The 22,884-nt window shown below is 33.6% G+C and overlaps 1 protein-coding gene across 15 annotated transcripts in view; it reads left to right on the plus strand.

Moving 5' to 3' along the window:
* Positions 1-22,884, plus strand: part of UBE3A (ubiquitin protein ligase E3A) — a 114,417-nt gene that overhangs the window by 65,888 nt on the left and 25,645 nt on the right. For all 15 annotated transcript variants that reach the window (XM_013999067.2, XM_005652466.3, NM_001243181.2 and 12 more), the window contains 5 exon segments: positions 534-838; positions 6,508-7,754; positions 18,303-18,447; positions 21,112-21,317; positions 21,930-22,094. In XM_013999067.2, coding sequence (XP_013854521.1) covers positions 534-838; positions 6,508-7,754; positions 18,303-18,447; positions 21,112-21,317; positions 21,930-22,094 — 2,068 coding nt within the window.

A 22,884-nucleotide genomic window follows, 5' to 3' on the forward strand; every position in this document is an offset into this window, starting at 1 on the left:
TTCTTTTTAAATCCCCCGTATTTAGATAATTGGTAGGGACCCTTTTTTGGTCCATACAGAGATTCTGTGTTAACTATAAATCAAGTATTTACAGACTATTGAAACAAAATGTTGATTATATAAAGGAAAGCTGGATTTACATTTTCAGTAGACTCTTTTTTAATGTTGGTTTTTAAAGTGATAAAATATCAAAAATTTTAGCTGTAAAACTTGTGATTTTTAGTTGTTATGCTTAACAAAGAACATCAAACAAACCCCTCTCCCCTTTTTAAAGTCCAGAGAAAAGCATACTAAAACAGTGATTTTGAGAAGCATTGTTATTCTTTATCATAATATCTTAGGAAATAACTGTCAAATATTTCACCAGTTAAAAAAGTTTTATGTAAATAGTGAATCTCCATTTTCTACACCTCATCTTAATATGCAAGTTTATTACTTCAGTGCCTGACTAACTTTGGCCTTGCTAATGATCTTTGGAGCTTTGTATCTGAGAGCTGTACTAATCACTGTGCTTGTTTGAATGTTTGGTACAGGAAGCGAGCAGCTGCAAAGCATCTAATAGAACGCTACTACCACCAGTTAACTGAAGGCTGTGGAAATGAGGCCTGCACGAATGAGTTTTGTGCTTCCTGTCCAACTTTTCGTCGTATGGATAACAATGCAGCAGCTATTAAAGCCCTTGAGCTTTATAAGATTAATGCAAAACTCTGTGATCCTCATCCCTCCAAGAAAGGAGCAAGCTCAGCTTACCTTGAAAACTCTAAAGGTGCCCCTAACAACTGCTCTGACATAAAAATGAACAGGAAGGAAGGACAAGGAGCAAGAGATGATTTTAAAGGTAAGATGTTCTGTTTTTAATTGAGAATTAAAAAATTTGTCAAGTGTTGTTCTTTTGCTTATTTTGTCTAATTATGTGACCTTAGGGCATGGTAGTATAATGGAATCAATTTTTTTTTTTTTTATGGTAAAGGGCAGAATTAATAACTGAGTTAATGATTTAACTATATTTTACTGTTCTGATCATCTCTAAATAGAAGCAGGTTATATTCCCAAAAGTTCTTTTGTTACTGGATTGATTGGAACTTTTAAGTATTTTTAAATATTTAAATATAGTGAAGGGTAGGTAATCACCTAAAATAGGCCACAAAGTCTATTAAATTTTAGAATAGCTGCACTAAATATCTGGCATGCATTTTGGAACCCAAGTACTATGTGGTGAAAGAAACAAAAAGAGGAATTGGTGATCTTTTTGTATTTCTGAAGGCAAGGCAAAATGTTGTAATAGTTACCTGAGAAACAATTCAGTTTTTTCCTCTAATGTTCTCTTCCCATATCCTGCTCATCTTCTCCCAGGCATTTGGCACACTCATACTGCCAAGAATCATTACTGACACCCCTACCAGAAGTAATCATATTTTAAAAGAGGAAGCTTTTCGTGTAGGGCATATATATAAGTTAGAGAACACCTGAAAAGGTAACATCATTTGAATCAAGTTTAAAGTAGTGAAATGGAATTATGTTACATCTTCTACAAGTTTCCACAATAAAGTTGTTTTCATACTTTCTACAGCTTTATTGAATTAAAATGTGTATTTTTATTTCATAAATTTGCTCACATAGTGGATAAATAAGTGAACACTGTCAGTATGTGTACTGTGGGAGTTGCATTGACTCCAATATACACACGTTTCCCCAGCAAGTGTACACTACCAGAACAGCATGTCTGTCTTGGCACAGTTGAATGCAGCAAGCCATTAGGGGTTATAGTACAGGATGGATGTACCCACCTTGATTTTGGCTATGTGCTTCATCTTACAGGTACTTACTGAGTGATTATGCCCAGTCTTTGTGTACTGTTTTAGCTTAAGTCTGTATAATTTAGCAGTTGATTATAGTTATTCCAGTATCTACACTCTTCCCCACCCTATTTTGCCTGTAATATTCTGTATTTACAATAGTATATTTCTAGTAGGAATTATAAAACTGCATTAGTACTTTTATTTTGAATGTTAATTATATTTGTTAGCTCTCATTATACAGTTTCATGTGTTGAATAGTCCACCACAAACTCTGTTTTTGCAAAGGAAATTGTGTATAAATTTGTAAGTTATTTTTCAGATACACCTATATCACAAAGTATACAGGTATATCATACAAAAATGTTTATTGTTTTCTCAGTAGAGCAACTTTTTATTGATACCCAAATGTTATGAATGTTTGTACTCTAAATGCAGTGTTTTTTTAACTAAGTTGTACTTATGTCTATAAAACTCAGTTTAACATTTCAAAAAAAAAAAAACCACGCTATGTGAATAAAGTACACATAAAAGTACACTATGTGGATAAAGTGCACATTTTATATATAATTAGTAGAATGTCAAAATCACTTGAAGATGTTCTGAGGAGCATGACATGTCAAAGGGTGTGTGGGTCTAAAATGTTGATATTTCTAAGATAAGCCATGTTATGTATGCAAACCAACTCTGTTAACAGCTTTATAAATTGATGGTTAGGAAGCAGAGTGTTTTACATCCGAACCGGATAGTTATAAATGATAAATTTTAACTGTGTATTGGTTACACTTTAGGAAGTTAGATAAGGGTTTTTTTTTTTTTTTCACCTTTGCATTGTTTTTTTAAAAAAGTATTATAATTTTTTTCCAATTAAAATAATGGGAAATAAGCTCCCAGTTAGCAGTTTTCACACTTTTTTGGAAAAGATTACTGATGTTTAGCAGAAGATGCCTGTATATCCTTAAAAGAACAAGCCTGAGGATTTGTTCTTAAAGAGTTAGGGCCATAAAAGACAGTGTTGACAATCCAGTAGCAAAGACCAAAGAGTAGATTTGTGGTGTGATAAAATCTGGTATTTTTGCACTTCAGCTTTTAGAAGCTGTTCATTGACCACTTGCATTTTCTGTTGTCTTTCAATATGAAGCAAATATTAAAGGGAAGGTAGAAATCATATTAAGAAATTTATATTATATATGTTGTACAGTTAAGAATCCATTTGTCACAATGAAGATAGGATTACTTATTTGATGGTAAATTATCCTCTGATTAAGTATTTGATGACAGTTACATCACACTTGATTAATGTGGTAGATTAATATTTTTGTTAGTAATACTGTTTGACCAATATAATCTTAAAGTTAGTACAAAAATGTATCATTTGTTCTCCTTCCTGAAAAATAACATACCTGAATAGTTTATTCAAAACAACAGAATTCTTTGGGACACAGCATTTGTATTTCTTCCATAGTTTGATAGTTTTTATTAGTCTGTATCGTAGTACCTTATGAAAAGTGGTCTCAAAATATCTGTATATCCTTTTTTTTTTTAATTTGAAGGACAGTTTTATAATTTGTAGAGATCTGTATAGTCTTTGGATAATTTGAAAGTGATGATACTAGTGTATTTTGTATATCTGCTAATAAAAATAGTTTTGTTTTGTTTTTTTCTACTCAGAGTATAAGTTAGTCATGTTTGCCTCATTTAGCAGGACAGTAAACTCTTAGAAGTCCACCAGTAGACTTCCACTTAGGTCACTGGCAGACCTCTGTCGCATGCTGTGCCCCAAGTGTACGTGAAGATTGGAATACTAGTGTTCAATTTTCATAGTTTCTATCATAACAACACATCAGGGTAAAGGTGGTGAATAGATTTGGAGTTAGCTAACTTCAAGTGTCTGCCCAGAAATATTAGAGAGCTGTAGGGAAGAGAGCAGTTTCAGAGCCTCACATGTCAGGTATGGAATGATATTAGCACTTCTTTTGGAGTTAGAGGTAATCACAACAGAAAATTAAAGTTGACATAGCTATGCAAACTAAACTGGTGTGACTCAGGACACAAAAACATTGAACATAGACATAGACCCCTTTCTGTTGGGAATGAGGTCATGTGGTTGGTTGGTAGAGGTATTTGTGTTCTTTTAGTAATTGGTTAGTCTTAACCTGTCAAACATTTGGGTACTTTGAGTAATACCAAACATGCTTTATAGTCATTAGGATCACAAAAAAACATATACACACACAAATACATGGATCATTCAGATTAGGAATTATTTCTGCCTAGTACATTTATTCTTCCCTTTGCTATTAGAATTGATTTGTAAAGTGAAATTTGATTATCTACTATTTAAAAGCTATTTTCACTTACTCCTTTTATTAATGAAGTTATTTGACTTAAAGGATTGAAATGTTTTTTCTCTATTTTCATTTAAAATGCAATCATTTGTTTATTATATGCAATAAATTATTGACTGTTAAAAACATTGTATTTTATTCACAGTTATCTGATATTCATGCAAGTCATAACAGAAAAAATAGTGTTATTGAGGTATATTTCTCAGCTTTGGTAGGTGAATTTTGTAATTACATAGTCTTAGTGAGAGAATGCAGGGTGGGGTTTTTTGTTTTCAGGATTTTTTTGATAATAGATCGTGAGAGTGAGTGCATTATATAGCTAAGCTAATTTTAATTTTCTAATTGTTGGTTTTTTTCTTCTTTTTAAATTTGAAACTCAGTAAGTGCCCAGTAGTTTTATGATATAAGTTGTCTGATCTACAAATTGCCCGTTGGGATGTACTACTCTTTGAGTTTGAATGTTGTACATTTTTTTCATTTTTAGTTACTGTAGTCAGTGCCTTCTTTGAAAAAGTCAAACATTATGAAGGCTTAAATTAAACTGCACAACATAAACATTTGAGGAGTTTTAGAAAACATGTTAAATTCGTTTTTATGTGTGTGCTTGTATTTTCTTCTCGAGTAAGAAAAGTGTAAGAGAGGGAACACATTGAGTTTTTGTTTTTGTAATGTATTCATCCATCTAGTGGCACTTCCCTTAAGTTCTCATGTGTTCCAGAAACTCCAAACTCACTCTTTAAAGATTTCTTTCAAGGGAGTATACATTACAGATTTAGCTTTCATTGTTAAAGAGAATGAGAGCCATAGGTGCGTCTGAAAGGGAATAGTGGCAGATATATAAAAGCAATCTAATGGCAAAAGCTGATAATGGAGGCCTGAGCCACTGTCTTTAAAGATAGATGTTAAGGGAAAGTAGGATGAATCCCAGCAAAGGGCAGCAAACTCACCCTTGCAGCAAGTCATCCATGGCTCTAGAGATTTTTACCTTAAAAAATCTTTGAAGTGTTCTCTCCTTTGTTTCTTCTGTGATTTCATCAGAATTACAGCTTGTTAGCATGACTTTAACTCTGAAAATGTAAAATAAATTGATATTCGGTCTGGCCTTTCTTTGCCTCCTGTCATTTTTGCTTTGTATGGTGTTACTACTTTATGGGGAAGAATGGATATAATAGAAAATCATAATAAAAATCCCATGGATTTAAATACTACGAGCTGCAAAAACTGGTAATATATCATCTCTTGGGGAGAGATGGTCATTACTTGTATATTAAAAGACTCTGAAGGCAAGATGGGAAAGTGAAAGGCTTCTATACTCCTGAGAATCAGCTAGACTGCAATATTAGGTAGACCCTAGAAAGAACACTAGTTTTTAGAAACAGTGGAAATTTATTTCTAGTTTATCTAATAGCCATAATCTTCTAGATTGGCAGAGTTCTGTTTCATGTAGTCATTCAGTGATCCAGCTGTAATGGCACTGTTATTTTCAACACACAATTTTCAGAACTATCCCGGGGGCATCATCCCATTATCCAGAAGGAGACAGTAGTGCTTAATCTCAAAAAGTTGGGAAGGCTGGAGAATATGTCCAACTCTATGCCTAGGGAGGATGGGGCCTACTTAGTAATCTGTTTTCCTTATCTGCTCATAAATTGCCTTCTAACCACTTTATTTTTTTCTTTATTGCCCTGTAACTATTTCCTGTTGCTGTGTAAGATTTGTTCCAACCCGATAACTGGATGCAGATAGCAGTGTCTGTCAACTTCAAAGCTTATGGGAAATGGCATATTAATTCTTTTCGATCACCCAAAGAATGGCCAACCTGGAAAAAACTAAAAAGACTCAAAAGGGAACTAGTTTGATTTTAGTACAAGAGCTGGTCTGAAAGATGATGCTGAAGAAACCTTTCTTAGAACTTTGCCTTTCTAGTTTTTTGAAAACATAGTGAAATAAGAAAGAAACCTCTCAGAAGAATAATAGTGATTCTGCTGTAAAGCTAGGTTGTAAGAGGTATATTGTGATGAATCAACACATGATATCAGTTCATATTTACAGTTAAAGCTGCATGTTACTGTGTAGCATGATTGTGAAGAGAGTTTGAGCTCATTAAAAGCTATTACTTAAAGAATATGAAAGAATGTATAATGCTTTTACTATTAGTAGTTCATTGAAAAAATAGGTAAGCATATTTTGCTTGTTGAACCTAATAAAGTATTAGATACTTTTTAAAAGGAATTATAAATCATAAATGGTATTGAGTGCAAAATGTTTGGCTATTTTATTTTTCACTAGAACTTATTAAAAGAAAGAAAAATATATATATATATAAAATGAAAATAAATGTTCTCTTTTTTCTAATTTTCTAGATGTGACTTACCTAACAGAGGAGACAGTATATGAAATTCTTGAATTATGTAGAGAGAGAGAGGATTATTCCCCTTTAATTCGTGTTATTGGAAGAGTTTTTTCAAGTGCTGAGGCATTGGTTCAGAGCTTTCGAAAAGTCAAACAGCACACCAAGGAAGAATTGAAATCTCTTCAAGGAAAGGATGAAGACAAAGATGAAGATGAAAAGGAAAAGGCTGCATGTTCTGCTGCAGCTATGGAAGAAGATTCAGAAGCATCTTCCTCAAGGATAAGTGATGGCTCACAAGGAGATAACAACTTACAAAAATTAGGCCCTGATGATGTGTCTGTGGATATTGAGGCCATTAGACGGGTCTACATCAGATTGCTCTCTAATGAAAAAATAGAAACTGCATTTCTCAACGCACTTGTATATTTGTCACCTAATGTGGAATGTGACTTGACGTATCACAATGTATACTCCCGAGATCCTAATTATCTGAATTTATTCATTATCGTTATGGAGAATAGAAATCTCCACAGCCCTGAATATCTGGAAATGGCTTTGCCCTTATTTTGCAAAGCAATGAGTAAGCTACCCCTCGCTGCCCAAGGAAAACTGGTTAGACTGTGGTCTAAATACAATGCAGACCAGATCCGGAGAATGATGGAAACGTTTCAGCAACTTATTACATACAAAGTCATAAGCACTGACTTCAACAATCGAAATCTAGTAAATGATGATGATGCTATTGTTGCTGCTTCCAAGTGCTTGAAAATGGTTTACTATGCAAATGTAGTGGGAGGGGAAGTAGACACAAATCATAATGAAGAAGATGATGAGGAGCCCATTCCTGAGTCCAGTGAATTGACGCTTCAGGAGCTATTGGGAGAAGAAAGAAGGAACAAGAAAGGTCCTCGAGTGGACCCACTGGAAACTGAACTTGGTGTTAAAACTCTGGATTGTCGAAAACCACTTATCCCTTTTGAAGAGTTTATTAATGAACCACTGAATGATGTTCTAGAAATGGATAAAGATTATACTTTTTTCAAAGTAGAAACAGAGAACAAATTCTCATTTATGACATGTCCCTTTATATTGAATGCTGTCACAAAGAATTTGGGATTATATTATGACAATAGAATTCGTATGTACAGTGAACGAAGAATCACTGTTCTCTACAGCTTAGTTCAAGGACAGCAGTTGAATCCATATTTGAGACTCAAAGTCAGACGTGACCATATCATAGATGATGCTCTTGTCCGGGTAAGTCGCACTGCAGTTTAAAAATTAGTACCAGATCAGATATCTAAGCATGGGGAGACTGTGATATGGTTTAGTGAATTCATTTTATAAGTGACATTTTGGCGGGGGGGGGGGAATTATGTATGTGATAATACAGCATAGGGACACGTGGATTTCTCTTTTTTTTTTTTTTTTTTTTTGTAGGTATAAGTATTATACTTTTGTTGTTCCTGTGCAAGTTTTTGAGTGTTTCACAAAGTATTGGTTGTCCTTTGTAATGGTCACTGTCTCTTTGTAAAACAATAAATTTTCTAAATCTTGACAACTCCAAAAGTTTCCTCATTCAGAAGAGACATGGATGTTCCAGAGCACAGGAACAAGGGGGCTTTATTATTCCCAGTAATAAGCATGGATGTCAGGTCTCAGTAGGGAGAGTGGTAGAATAAAACCACACTATAAAATAATAAGTAGTGTCTAAAAATTCCATCATACACAATTGAGAGTTGCATTATTATGAGGCTAATGAAGTAACCTGGGCAGATGATGTGTGCTGTTAGTAAGAGTAGCTGGTAAGACTCAGCAGGAGCTGAGTCACTCAGAATGTCCCTGTATGGCACAGTCCAACTGTGTTGTTTAAATATACATATGGACTATGCTGGGTCTTGGAGTTGGTTGGACATCCTGGGAAAACAGCAGCTATTCCAGGAGTCTTGTAATTAATGCTGCCTGTATCATCAGCCCAATCCAAGGAAATTGAGCTGGGAGAATACTGGAAATGTAAGAACTACCTTTTAGAGTCCTGTTTCTCCAGAGGGGTTGCTTTTGTTCATTCCTTCCTTCCACAGAAAATAAGTATTTTAGTGCCCCTATTTAAGAATGTAAGCTTGGCCGGAAGACAGAAACCAGTTGTCCATCACATTTTCCCAATATTTACATTTATCATAGGTTCTTTATCACAAGGTTTTATTATATTTATAAATTAGATATACCCAGCATACTAGTTCTTTTTCATCAACTTCAAGTAAAATTTAATGCCAACTAAAGTTAAGATATGGTCAGTCTTCTGTACTAATAATGGAAGAGAACCCATGACACAGATAACTAGGAAGTAATGATATTTATTTAAAAATATACTTAGTTTTAGAATGGATTTGTCTAAATCTAAGAATTTGCAAGACTGTAAACCAGTAGAAGACATTGTTTGACATCTCAGAAATTTAAGTTGCTGTGTTCTGTGCTTATTTGTTACTGTTTGTTTTTAAATACCGCATGTGTTTAGAGTGTAGAAAAAAGATTCTACATTAAAAAGCAACTCAGGCAGTTTTTCATCAGAGACAGAATGGAGCAGTGATTGCTTAAGAGTAATTATCATTGCTTGCTTTATGGTACCCTTTTTATTTATTTTTTTCGTAGTTTTGAGTTATATGAATGATTAATTACCTAATATACATAATAACTGACCATCAGGCAGCCAGTAACTTATATTTCATAGTTTCCATAGAATGGTGGGGTATTATATAAGGACGTGATGATGCTTTATGGAAAGCATGCTGAGGTCTGTGTATGAATTTCCATTGTTGGAGCAGAGCTACAAACCCAAAACTATACATTTTATGTTTGGCTTTTTGGGTTGGGATATTTTCATCTGTTTCCAGCAAAACCTATACCTGGCCTTTAAAAACCATGAGATTACTCTGTAATATTCAATCCAGATTTTTTTTTAAAATAGTCCTCATGGAGTTCCCATTGTGGTGCAGTGGTTAACGAATCTGACTAGGAACCATGAGGTTGCAGGTTTGATCCCTGGCCTTGCTCAGTGGGTTAAGGATTCAGCGTTGCTGTGAGCTGTGGTGTAGGTCAGCAGATGCGGCTCAGATCCCGTGTTGCTGTGGCTCTGGCGTAGGCCGGTGGCTGCAGCTCTGATTCGACCCCTAGCCTGGGAACTTGCGTATGCTGCGGGAGCGGCCCTAGAAAAGACAAAAAGACAAAAAAACAAAAAAATAAGAATAGTCCTCTTGACTAATCTGCTTTCTCAGAAATCTGTTGACCCTTATTCTCTCTCCCTGCCCCCTTCCCATCCCCTCCACCCCAGTAAAGACAGACTAAGATCCAACAAAAGTTTAGGTGCTTGTTCTATTTTAAAAATTAATCCTGTGGAATTTTGAGGAAACAACCATTTTGGTTTGTAAGGACTTTTTTAAGCAGGTGTTAAGGTAAAATTAACTGTGAGCTTTTATTTATTTATTTATTTATTTATTTATTTATTTATTTGCTTTATATGGCTGCACTCATCTCAAATGGAGGTTCCCAGGGTAGGGGTTGTTTTCCCTGTGGTGTATGGAATTGGGGCCAGGAATCATATCTGAACCACATTTTTGACCTACACTGCAGCTGTGGCAACACTGGATCCTTAACCCACTGTGCCAGGCTGGGGATCAAACCTGTATCCCAGCATTGCAGAGATGCTACTAATTACATCGTGCCACGTGGGAACTCCCCAGGGTTTTTCTTAATATGTCTGGGATAAATGTTGTTCATGCCTCAAACTTGGTTTATATGTTACTTCATGAAGAAGGTCTTTCCTTTTACTCCAGACTAAGGTAGAATACTATATATATATACATAGCTACATATCTATATAAACACATGCACTAGCATATCCTGTTTTTTTCTTTACAACACTTAACTGTGCATCATGGTGACCTAACTAACTGAGTTTTTTATTATTTGTGCTCATTTCCCCCATCACATAAGGATAAGAAATTGTCTGATTTCTTTACCATTATGTCTTAATCTATTTCGTAGGTTCAAAATATAGCAGTCATTTTTAAAAAATTGAGATATAATTCATTGTATTAGTTTTAGCTAGTATATATTCTTTGAATGACTTTTAAGAATTTTAAGGTTAACAACTCTCAAATTGTAGGCTGGTTAGGGTAAATAAAAATGAATGGGAAAAAAAAACAGTCTGTATAATGAGGACAACAAGATAAGGTACATCAGGATGGAGGAAGCTTTTTTTTTTTTTTTTTTTTTTTTTCTCTCCCAATAATTGAATGTTTCTTTTCTTCTTTTTTCTTTTGCTTTTTAGGGCCTCATGTGCAGCATATGGAAGTTCCCAGTCTAGGGGGTTGAATTGGAGCTGCAGCTGCCAGCTTAGCCATAGACACAGAAATGCCAGATCTGAGCCACGTCTGCGACCTACACCACAGCTCATGGCAACGCTGGATACTTAACCCACTGAGCAAGGCCAGGGATTGAACCCACAACCTCATGGTTCCTAGTCAGATTTTGTTTCTACTGTACCATGACGGGAACTCCAACTGTGAGCTTTTAAATTAAGCTAACAAATTGTTTTTTAGTGAGTTCTGCTTAATTATGTCAAAGCTAAATCATTTGTCAAAGCTAATCATTTGTCTTGTTGTAAATCAGGATTCACTTAATATCAGTACTTCAATATTACCACTACAGAAATCCTTTATGTGAGGCACTTTGCTAAGTGGTAGAAATATAAAGATGAATCATGACTACTTAGGAACTTCTTACAGGTACACTCTAAACAGATTTTACTCAACTTTCTCCCTCCTCTCCACCCACCTCTTTCTCCCTCCCTTCCTTCCTGCTTTCTTAACACAGTGAGAAAAGGTTTAAGGCGGGGGGCATCAAAATAGGTCTTGGGAAGCAGATTAAAAATTTTGCCTGTTTTTTGGAAATATGCATAGCAGATGATTATGATAACATCATAGTATTTCAGTAACAAAAAAGTAGTTTCAGGTCATCCTCTCATTGTGCACTCTTAAAAGTACTGATGGATTTTTAACATCTTATTGTCAAAGGAGCTACTTTACCTTTTTAAAGTCTCATCCTTTTATATCACAGTTTGAAAAACAAAGTAAACCTATTGACCACTTTCTTGTGACCTTATAAGTTTGTACTATAGAGTGGGATCAGGAAGAGAAGAGGGAATGAGAAACTTTGTGGCGAGCTCAATATTAATAGTTAAATAATTAAGGTTATAGGGTCTTAGACTTTAAGAATTAAAAAGGAGCCTTGGAGCCCATTAGCTCTACTCAGTTTATAACTGAGTCTTGGGAAATAGTGACTACATATACAGCACTCTTAAGTATATTTTCTTTTGGGTCTTATTTTTCAGTTAATTGTAAGACTGGCTTGGAGGGGGAGAGAGATTTAGTAACTTCAATTAATAGTTATATATATATTTTTAAAGAAAAGTATATTCATTGTTTCATGTGGCATGTAATTCAAACCAGAACAGCAAATTGTTTCCTAACTAGAGTTTTTAGAGGAACTATGTTTTGATGACAATAGAAGTACTAGTTTTACAGTATTTTATCAAGCCTGAAATGCCATTCACTGGTTGTAGGATACACTATTACTTTGTTATTACTAAAAAGAAAAAAATTTTGCTAGTTTAGCTTTGAGATGCTGTCAATTTTATGTTATAATCTTATTTCAGAGATGTTAAAATATGAAAACAGTAAAGTAAATTTTAAGAATCAATGTAATATAAAGGTTGTTCTTTCACAGATAGGTGTCTCAGAATCATTTAAGAACTACCCACCCCCACATCCTTAAATTGCTGGACTATTTCTTCTTTGGATTTATTTTCACTAATTTTGTTGTTCCTTAGGAAATAGTTCAGTTATTAATGAGCTCAGAACTCAACTTCCATTTGAATGGAAACTATCCTAATGTGATGAATTTTTTATAGTATTTTGCTATAACATTTATCTATTTGTGTGTTCTTTTAAAAAGTAGATAATTTGTCATTTTTCCTTAGACAAAGACTCTCCAAGAGAAGAGGATGCAAAACAATTTTTCAGTTACTTTTTATGTTAAGAGATTGAGTGTGGGAATGAGTGTTGTGGAAGACATTGCCATCTATGAGGTGTCCCAAACTGCTTTCACGTATTAATGAGAGATTTGTTTAAAAATAAAAAATTCTAAGGTTCTGCCCTCTAGAGATTCTGATTAGAAGCTCTGCTGTGTAGTCTAGGAATCTATATTTTTGGTAGTACTCACCAGATATTCTGATAAAGCCAGACTGCAAATCAATATTTGGGAGCTGGCTTTTGGTACAGTTTATATATCCATATTTATGAAGCCATTTTTATATACAAGCACATGTTTAGGAACTGACAGGCTTTTAGGTGATGCTGAGGACAGCAGTCTTAGGGTAGGGTTGACGGTGTAAGACTTTGGTGCAGATTAGTCAAGGAGACCTAGAATTTTGAGTAGAAATCTGAAGACCAAAAGAAATGACTGTGAAAGATTGGATAAGAAAGTCCAAAAAATAAGAATTAGAACAGATTAAAGATGATAGGTGCAAATGACAAGTCCTATGTAGCCAAGAGATTGTGCTCAATCTCTTTTAAAAACCACTGCCCATTTTTTCTCTAGGTCCCCAGCATTTTCCTTTGCAGACACCCTTAGTTATTATTGAAATAGAACTTGATTCTTTTACTTATTAATTGACCTACAGTACTTTAAAAATAAGATTATTCTGTGCTGCTTTGGGTATGTTTAATTGTATCTTACACATTCACTCTATTGTGGCTAATGCAATAGCCATTATAGTTCCTTAAGATTTATTCTAATCGAAATGAAGAACTTCATGCCTGATTTATGTCCTTTAAGTAGAACAAGAGAATGAAGTAGATCTATATAGACTCTCAGCACCATATACTAATTTAAAACAATGAAACTGGTCAAACTCCTTGGTGTTACATGTGAGGAACATGAAACGCAGATTCTGGCCTGCAGAAAATAATGGCAGAATTGGAGGTAGAACTCAGGGTTCCTGGTCTCCTAGGCAGATATGATTATATGATTTGGCTGTTAACCAAACATCTGATCCTCATATTTAAGATAAAAAACTTACTCAAGGCTAAATATATTTGGATAGTCGAAAACTCTTCTAGTCAGTTGTTGCAGTATAATCACTAGCAAAGTGATTAACCATAGGGTCTTATTGACTGTGGCAGTTTAAGCCAGCCATTCTTAGGGATCCTAGGCATTCCTAAGTATTCGGTCTATTTTATCTGAATACTACTACTTTACTTAAATATCCATACCATTAAAGAATTTTTTTTAACTATGGATAAGGATAGATTTGACATGAATAATAAATAGCCCGAAATACTGTAACATTTTTTAGGGTGAGGTTTTTGTTCGACTCTTATAAATACAGCAAATACGATACTCTTATATTGAGATGTGATCCTACCTAGGTATTCCGGGAATGCTTTGATTTGGTCATTTTGTTTAAAAAAATGATCTTTAAGATTTCATCATCATGGCCGATTAAAAGTTTTGAAATTAAAAATCATTTTATCTAACAATTGATGAAATCAAGATCTTATTAAGAAGAGGAAGTCGTATAAAGAAGAGGTAGATATCATCACATCCAGTCTTTTTAAATTTTCCCCAGTGGTCTGTCTTTTGCCAGTCTCCATATTAAATTAATATAAAATATACTCTATTTTAAGAAAATCTACATAAAAATCCAGATCTGTATACTAAATTTAATTAAGGAATGCACGCAAATTCTCCTTTTCCGAGTGTTCATTGGTATATTCTAATTTCCAGATATCCTCCTGGCATTCAAGATAACTTTTGATTTTAAAAATTCAGTCTTAAATGATATGTGTATATTACACAAAGTGATGTTTACTATTTAGTTCTTTTCTCTAGTTAAACAATGGATTGGAAATGGTTGATTTTTAAGAAAAATAAAAATAAATGCAGCCCCTTAATGGCCTTTGTCAAAATAATTATTGCTAAACTTGATAATATGTGTTTGTTACCACAATTGAAAGTAATTTTTTATTATTTATTTATTTATTTTTTGTCTTTTTGCCTTTTCTAGGGCCGCTCCCACAGCATATGGAAGTTCCCAGGCTAGGGGTCTAATCGGAGCTGTAGCCACCGGCCTACGCCACAGCCACAGCAACACGGGATCCGAGCCGCGTCTGCCATCTACAACACAGCTCTCAGCAACGCCGGATCCTTAGCCCACTGAGCAAGGCCAGGGATCGAACCCGCAAACTCAGGGTTCCTAGTCGGATTCGTTAACCACTGCGCCACGACGGGAACTCCTGAAAGTAATTTTTTAAAAAGGTAGGCTACCCATGTCATAAGTGATACCATATTTTATAGAACCACTTGATATATCTGAGAATTATAATCTAAAATAAAAACTGATGGAGATTTTCATCCACAGAGTTCACTTGCCACGTGTTTTTCAAATCATCCTTTTACAGATATATGAATATATCCTAATTCTAAAAACTATGTATATTTGTTGTAAAAAAAGTTTGAAATATATAGAATAGCATAAAGAAGAACATGAAAATCACTCAACTCTTTTATAAAAGGTTATTTCTAGTCATTGAGAAAAGGCAGTAAAGCCTAGTAAAGAGCTTGCTGCCTGTATTAAAATTTGTTCTACCATTTACTGTCTGACTTGAGCAAGTTTATGAATCTCATTACATAAGGCTATACATCTGTAAAATGAGGTTAATAATGTTACTGACCTGATAAGTTTCTTGTGAAAATTAAACAAGTTTATATATGTAAAGTGCCATGGCATATTAAGTGCTATATATTGTTTTGTTAATGCTGGAATATTTTTGTTCTGTAATATCTGAGTCATTAAGTTTTCAGCCAAATCTGAAAAAAATTTTAGAACCAATAAAATAAAAGTAAAATAACAAGATAGTGCTTATAAATAATTGTTGTGTAGGGAGTTCATCCAGGTGCTTCATATGCATTAATTTATTTATTAATATATTTTTTCTAATTTTATAGATGAAACTAAAAGAGAGCTAAAGTTACTTGTTTACAGTTATAATAATAGAATATATTGTATTCTTTTGACATTCAAAGTAGAGAAGGGAAAGTGAAGATTTGTGGGAATGGATAAACATGTAATATTTTATTAAGAGTAAAGATAAATTTGCTCCATTTGTCATATGAAGTGTCTTGGGTGGAGCTAAGACTAGAATACAAGGCTTCTGAATTCTGTAACACCATATCCTTAAAAAGGGATCAGTCACATGATGATGAGTCACCTCTGAGTTATGTATGTTAATGAGGCAGAAACATAGGACACATAATTAAATAACAGATAATCATTTTTTATTCCCACCTTAGAATACCTTGTGCTTGATAGCAAGTTTGTTTTTGTGTTATTAAGGGCACACATAAACATTGGCATACATTCCTACAAAACCTAGGCAGGTGGGACCTGGGAGAAGGAAACTAGTAATGGGTTTCATGGCAATATGGGATGTTGGCCTGATGGGTAAACCTCATTTGAGCTATGATAATACTATTTTAATTCTCACAATTCCTTATAGCCAGTGGCTTGAAACAGGTTTCTAACTAGAACAATTTTTTGCCCAAAGTTATTTTCAAAATTTGGGACTAGGCCATAAAATCAGATTGAGAATCTTTTGTTCAGAGAGCAAAGTTGCTTTAAAAGGTAGCAGTATGAGGAGTTTCCATCGTGGCACAGTGGTTAATGAATCCGACTAGGAACCATGAGGTCGAGGGTTTGATCCCTGGCCTTGCTCAGTGGGTTAAGGATCCAGCGTTGCTGTGAGCTGTGGTTAGGTCACAGACGCAGCTCGGATCCCGTGTTGATGTGGCTCTGGCATAGGCCAGTGGCTATAGCTCTGATTAGACCCCTAGCCTGGGAACCTCCATATGCCATGGGAAACGGCCCTAGAAAAAGGCAAAAAGACAGGGGAAAAAAAAAAAGTAACATGATGTGTTAATAATACCACCAATCGAGAACTCTTTCCTGTACATTCTTTCTTATTAAGCTGTTAGAATTTTGCAGTTTTTTTTTTTTCTTTGTAGACAGGAAACTGAGGCTTAACTGAGTTGCTTGCTAAAGTTAAAAGGTTAAAAATTATGTTAAGAACATTGTAAAGCAACTGTACTCCAATATAAAATAAAAAAACTTTTTAAAGATATATGATACCTAAAAAAATAATTGCTGTTAAGTGATAGTTCATACTAGTAGAGTATTTGATTCAGTCTTTCCACAACAACACTGTCTCAAAAATAAATTATCTTAATACAACTTGGCATAAAAATTAATTTGTAAATGATAGAGACCACTGTTGTACCGATTAGAATCACAGAATCCAAGGGTTGAATATATCCAAGACATCATTTTGGCCTTTGTTCAAATATTTTTGATTGCAACCCCTAGTAAGAGATAATTTTTCATAGCATTCCAGTACTTATGTGCATATCAGTCTGTACATATAATTGAAACAAAAGTCTCACCAAACAGTAGATACCATTACTATGTGGAATAAATACATTTTGTTTTTTTTCCCCCATTTGGTTTGCATTAAGTTGATTGGACTACCCAGTAATGAATCGCAGTTGACAGCGTGAAAAACATTGGTTTAGGGCAACTGACCTGAATCAAGAATTTATGAGATTTTATTTTTTATAGACACTCTGATATCCAGACTAGGGCTGTAATCTAAAGTAATTAAGACTGAGTGTAGTACATTTACTCTGACGATATTTGGATTGCTCAAAAAAAATTTAAAAAGTTCTAGTTGGAATAGTAGCAAAAACCTGAATACCGTTAAATATATTCTGTCTGTTTGGGCAAATTTAAAGTCAGTTTAGCAAAATTGACCAATTTTGATCATCAAAGGTGGATCAGGCATGCTGTTAGTAAATTTCAGATACATAAGACAAATTGCAGTATAAATATTTCACAGAACATAGTGTTGATTTTATGATTAATCTCATGATAGCTGAGATTAGTCATGAGATATATTATTACACAGATACAAAAGGTATTTGGCAAAGACTTATGGTTGAAGAAATGTTGGAACTGGGGTTTGATAACTTAGTGAAAAGTTAAGAGTAAAGATGTGAGCAAGTATATATGTCTCATTGGCTTTCAAACAAAAGTGGATATTAAATATGTTCTAATCTGTTAAAATACTTTATGCTAAGTGCTATTATTCTCAAACTGCTTTTCTATTCAGTGTATTTTTTCTTAATTGAAATTTTATTTATGATTTAATAGATATTAAGACTTAATTCTTAAATTTTTGTTCTGATAAACATAAAGAACCACTAGTGAACGATCTTGAAGTCAAACTTACATACACCACTGTTTTTTCTGAAATAATTTGAGTAGTCATTTAGGCATTTTTGCTATCTTGACTTCCTTCCATGTCTTAAACTTACAGCCTAGGTTTGTTACATACATAATTAACAAAATCTAATTCTTATTTTCTGTATTGTTAATTTCATAATTAATCAGTAATTAGAAAGTAACTCCTTTAGAATTTTATGCTGGTTTGTTTTCTGTCCTATTTTTCCATTATTGGTGCAGTTGGATCTTTGGTTCCACTGGCTTTTTACCAGTTTGCATCCTGTTTACATTTCAAACACATCAAAAGCAATATCTTTTGTCTGCTCCCTACCCCTATACCTTATTTTTATTTTGCTTTCATCCTAATACTGGCATTCATCTTCTTTTCATTTTATCTTTTCACTCACTAGCTAGAGATGATCGCTATGGAAAATCCTGCAGACTTGAAGAAACAGTTGTATGTGGAATTTGAAGGAGAACAAGGCGTTGATGAGGGAGGTGTTTCCAAAGAATTTTTTCAGCTGGTTGTAGAGGAAATCTTCAATCCAGATATTGGTAAATATTTTTGAATTAAGAATCTGTTTACCTAGGTTTGTAAATATTTTCAGTTATGAAGAGGAATAGAAGGAGATTTTGGTATGGATTACCCAGAATCACAAATAATGACTGAATATTGGGGCTTAGGGAATTGATCCTGCATCATTAATTTATTCAAGTTTGTATATTACTTAGCTAAATATTTTAATATGGGACGTTATCTCTTAGGTAAATAAAATAAAAAATACTTCAGAATGATAGAGTAGAACAATTGAAATTTTTTGCTCTTTTTTAGTCTAAAATATTCATCAAACTCACAGCATTTCTGAAATAAGAGTTTCATAGAATGTTGAGAATGTCTCATAAGTATATCATGCTCAGAGTTTGGGAACAGTGTCTGATATCACATTAATTTGGTTTACTTGCTTCAGGATTTCTTGGGTTTAATATTGTAATGTTCCAAACTTTTTGAACTCCAGAATCCTTTTTTTTTCACCCTACCTCTAATAGTATCTGCTTCCTAGAATAGTTTTCTTTGAACACAGTTTGGGAAAGACTGATCTATAATATGTCAGTCTGAAAGTGAAGAATTTGAATTTCACTGATAGACAAAGTTGGCAAAGTAGGACAGGAAAAAGATAACAGCTTCTTGGATAGTGTTCTTAACTGGATAATTCTGAACTTATTCAATTTCTGCATTTTAACTGATTATTGGGTTTGCTTTTAAAATTGAATGCTTAACAGAGGAAAGTAATTCCTCTAAAGATCGTAACTGTGAAGAGTGCAGCATAGAATAATGCAGATCATTTCTCTTATTTGAGAATTAATTTGTTAAAGCCTGCTGATTTTCAGTATGTACATTGAATTGACTTCTCTGTAATTGTTCTTAATCTACTTGTAAATGGAAGTAAACATTTTGAGTTCATAACAAATACAGTTAAGACCTGTGTCTGTACTCTAACTACTAATGTTTATTAATAATCAGAAGGCTATGGCATTTGTTCAAAGTAAACATAAAACCAGCCCTTGAAATAGAAAAGAAAATTAACTTATAAGCTTCCTGACTTTGTTTGTTGAATTTTAATTCTCATGTATCTAAAAAGTTAAGCGTTAGTTGTAAGTTACATTTATATTACACGCAGAAATACTTTTAAGGAAAAAATACACATCAAACAGTTTCACTTGATAGTAAAGCAATTGAAATGATGGCAGTAGAAATAACAAAATGGAGTATTTTAGAAGAGCCACCTTTTATGGACCAAAATGGAATCTCCTTGGACTCTTAAGATTATTAGAGTATTATCTTTCATACAAAGTTGAGAGTAGTGACCTGTGTAATTCACATTCTGAATAAGTTGTAGTTTATTGCTCTTGAGACCAAGAGGATGCATTTGTTATATTTCATCAGACTTATTAACTGTAATTATTTTTAACTGTTCTTGACCCTGTTAATACCATATTTATTATTAAATGAAGTTTTTAGCAATTCAATGGATATTACAACTTAGGCCTGTAATAAAGAAGTTGGAAATAAACTGGTATTCAAATATGATTTAGATAATTTATAAGGTGTTATTTCATGAATATTACTTGCATTAGAAAAATGTCTTAGCTTAATTCATGTTATTATGATCAAGGGGACGTAAGTTCATTTTATGTTTAACTTAAATGTGAAGATGAAGATATTTTTTAAAAAAATCTTATACATTGATTTACATACATGCTCTGTTGATTTCTAAAGTTTGTTCTATTGGAAATGCCCCTTTTCCAGACCTAATTCTTAAAATATTTTCATTCAGTTTCACCGTAGCAACTGAAAAAACATTTTAGCAAAATGGAAAAGGTTGGTAACTCAATTAAAATATCATTTAACCTTTATCCTAGGTATTTCTTGAATGGGGAGAAGAAATCTACTTTAGTAATGGTTATTCAGACTCCTATTTTTAAATGAGTGATACAAAAAAAGTTACCAAGCTTGTGTTTTAAATAGTGAAGGCCATGTGAAACTGAAAGAAGACTACAAATAGAAACTACTTCTGTTCTACTTATTGGCTCACAATAAATGGCTTTGGGTTTTTAATATAATCTAAGTTTATCAAGTTTACCTGAGTTTCATTAGTTGGCATCATTTGACTTTACTTGAAAGGTGCTGGAAAAACTACATGGAACCATTGTGCAATTTTGAAAAAACAAACTTTTCCTTAATGAAATTCAGAATTATTTTTAAAACACTGCATGTAGATTACATATGTTTCTATAAGCAAAACATTTTGAAAGTGTCGTAGCCTTTTTTCCTTTTGTTTTACATTTATTTTTTAACCATTCAGTGGTAAAAGTATGAGTGAAAATTAACTTTTTATTTGTTTTAGTAGATTAGAGAATTTCAATTTAATGAACATTTTCCCTGACTTCTTAGAAAATGCCACCAAAATGGTTTATTGTTTTATTTCTCTGGCTTCTTAAAAATATATGTTATCACTTGTCACAATTTATAACATTCATATATAATTTGCACTTTGGTTTCTTAAATGCTAATGTAATAGAGAAAAAAATGTTTGAATACCTGGTACATATAAGTTTACCTATGTGATTTTTATTTTTTATATTTTATATGTATAAATATTTCTTCATCAGTCTAATAAAATGTAAAACTAATATATTTTTTAAAATCATTTCTTATAGGTATGTTCACATATGATGAATCTACAAAATTGTTTTGGTTTAATCCATCCTCTTTTGAAACTGAGGGTCAGTTCACTCTGATTGGCATAGTACTGGGTCTGGCTATTTACAATAACTGTATACTGGATGTACATTTTCCCATGGTTGTCTACAGGAAGCTAATGGGGAAAAAAGGAACTTTTCGTGACTTGGGAGACTCTCACCCTGTAAGTCTTTGGTAATTTTTTATTCTCTCTTTCAGAGTTTATTTAAAAGCAAACATGAAGTTTAATTTATAGAAAAAATTTAAAGCTTTCACTTGGAATGTTTGTTAAAATTTATACCTAGTAAGATAAAGTTGTTTTAACCTGGGTGAAGTACCGTAAACATGTTATAACATAAAGGGGAAATTTATTATATATTGCTTTCAACAAGCTGGCTTTGTAAGATTGATTCTGTATAAAATCACATGAGATAGCCTGGTTATATCAGAGCTTCCTTGAGTAAAGGGGTTTGGTGGCTACAGTTAGTGTCTTTGTTTCTCTCCTCAGCCCCTTCCTAACCTTGAAACACCTCTGAGGTTCTCAGCACAGTGTGAGATCCACTGCTAAACAGGTGTTGTGAAGTTTCTCAGCAGAGAGCTGGACATCAGCAATGACTGGCCATGTTTAGCTTCTGTACTGTAAACTTTTGGAGGCCTGGCAGGGTTACTATCTTTGCTTTAATTCTTATTGTTAAAGGTGGTGTTGTTTTTTAAATTCTTTCACCAAGAAGAGTGATACAAACTGTTGTATTTTGTAGTTTTGTGATAGCCTTAATTTTCCATTTCTGATTGTTAGGTTCTATATCAGAGTTTAAAAGACTTACTGGAGTATGAAGGAAGTGTGGAAGATGATATGATGATCACTTTCCAGATATCTCAGACAGATCTTTTTGGTAATCCAATGATGTATGATCTAAAGGAAAATGGTGATAAAATTCCAATTACAAATGAGAACAGGAAGGTAATGTTTTTGTGTTATCTTTGTCTTTTGTTTCTTTATTAACAGAATTTTAAAGCATATATGCTTGTGATTTTTTTTTTTTCAATCCATACAGAGAAGTCCTGTAACCAAGTTCTTATAAGTGAGATAACTGCAGTTTTCTAAATCTTGGCTATAAATAAGCTGGTGTGAGGGCATATAGTTGGTCACTGAACAACTGTGGAGAAAGAGGACATGAGTAGGAGATGGTGAAGGGAAGTATAGTGTGATTATAAAGCAGGATTCAGGATGTTTCTCATGTTAGGCTGTAGGAGGGGAACCAGGCCTCATAATTAATGTCCTTATCATCAGGTGAACTGTAATTGATTTAATGTACACACAAATATATGTGCCTTAAGGACACTTATGGATATTTATTTATTTTAAGAGCTACACTTGTGGCATGTGGAAGTTCTCAGGCTAGGAGTCACATCGGAGCTGCAGCTGCTAGCCTACACCACAGCCACAGCAATGTTCATTCCGAGCCATGGGTGCAACCTACACCACAGCTCATGGCAATGCTGGATCCTTAACACACTTAGTGAGGCCAGGAATCGAACCCTCATCCTCATGGATACTACTTGGGTTTGTTACCACTGAGCCACAGTGGGAACTCCCTTGAAAACTATTCTTTAAATCAGTTTTGTGTTTTCTATTGACTAGAAGAGTTTGCATCTGGAAACAGAAAAACAGAACATAATGTGAAAATTATGAGATATATAAACCTTTTAAAAGCCTGTCTATTTTAATACAATTTTTGATAAAATATTAT

Source organism: Sus scrofa, chromosome 1 (genome assembly GCF_000003025.6).
Source record: "Sus scrofa isolate TJ Tabasco breed Duroc chromosome 1, Sscrofa11.1, whole genome shotgun sequence".
Lineage (NCBI taxonomy): Eukaryota > Metazoa > Chordata > Mammalia > Artiodactyla > Suidae > Sus > Sus scrofa.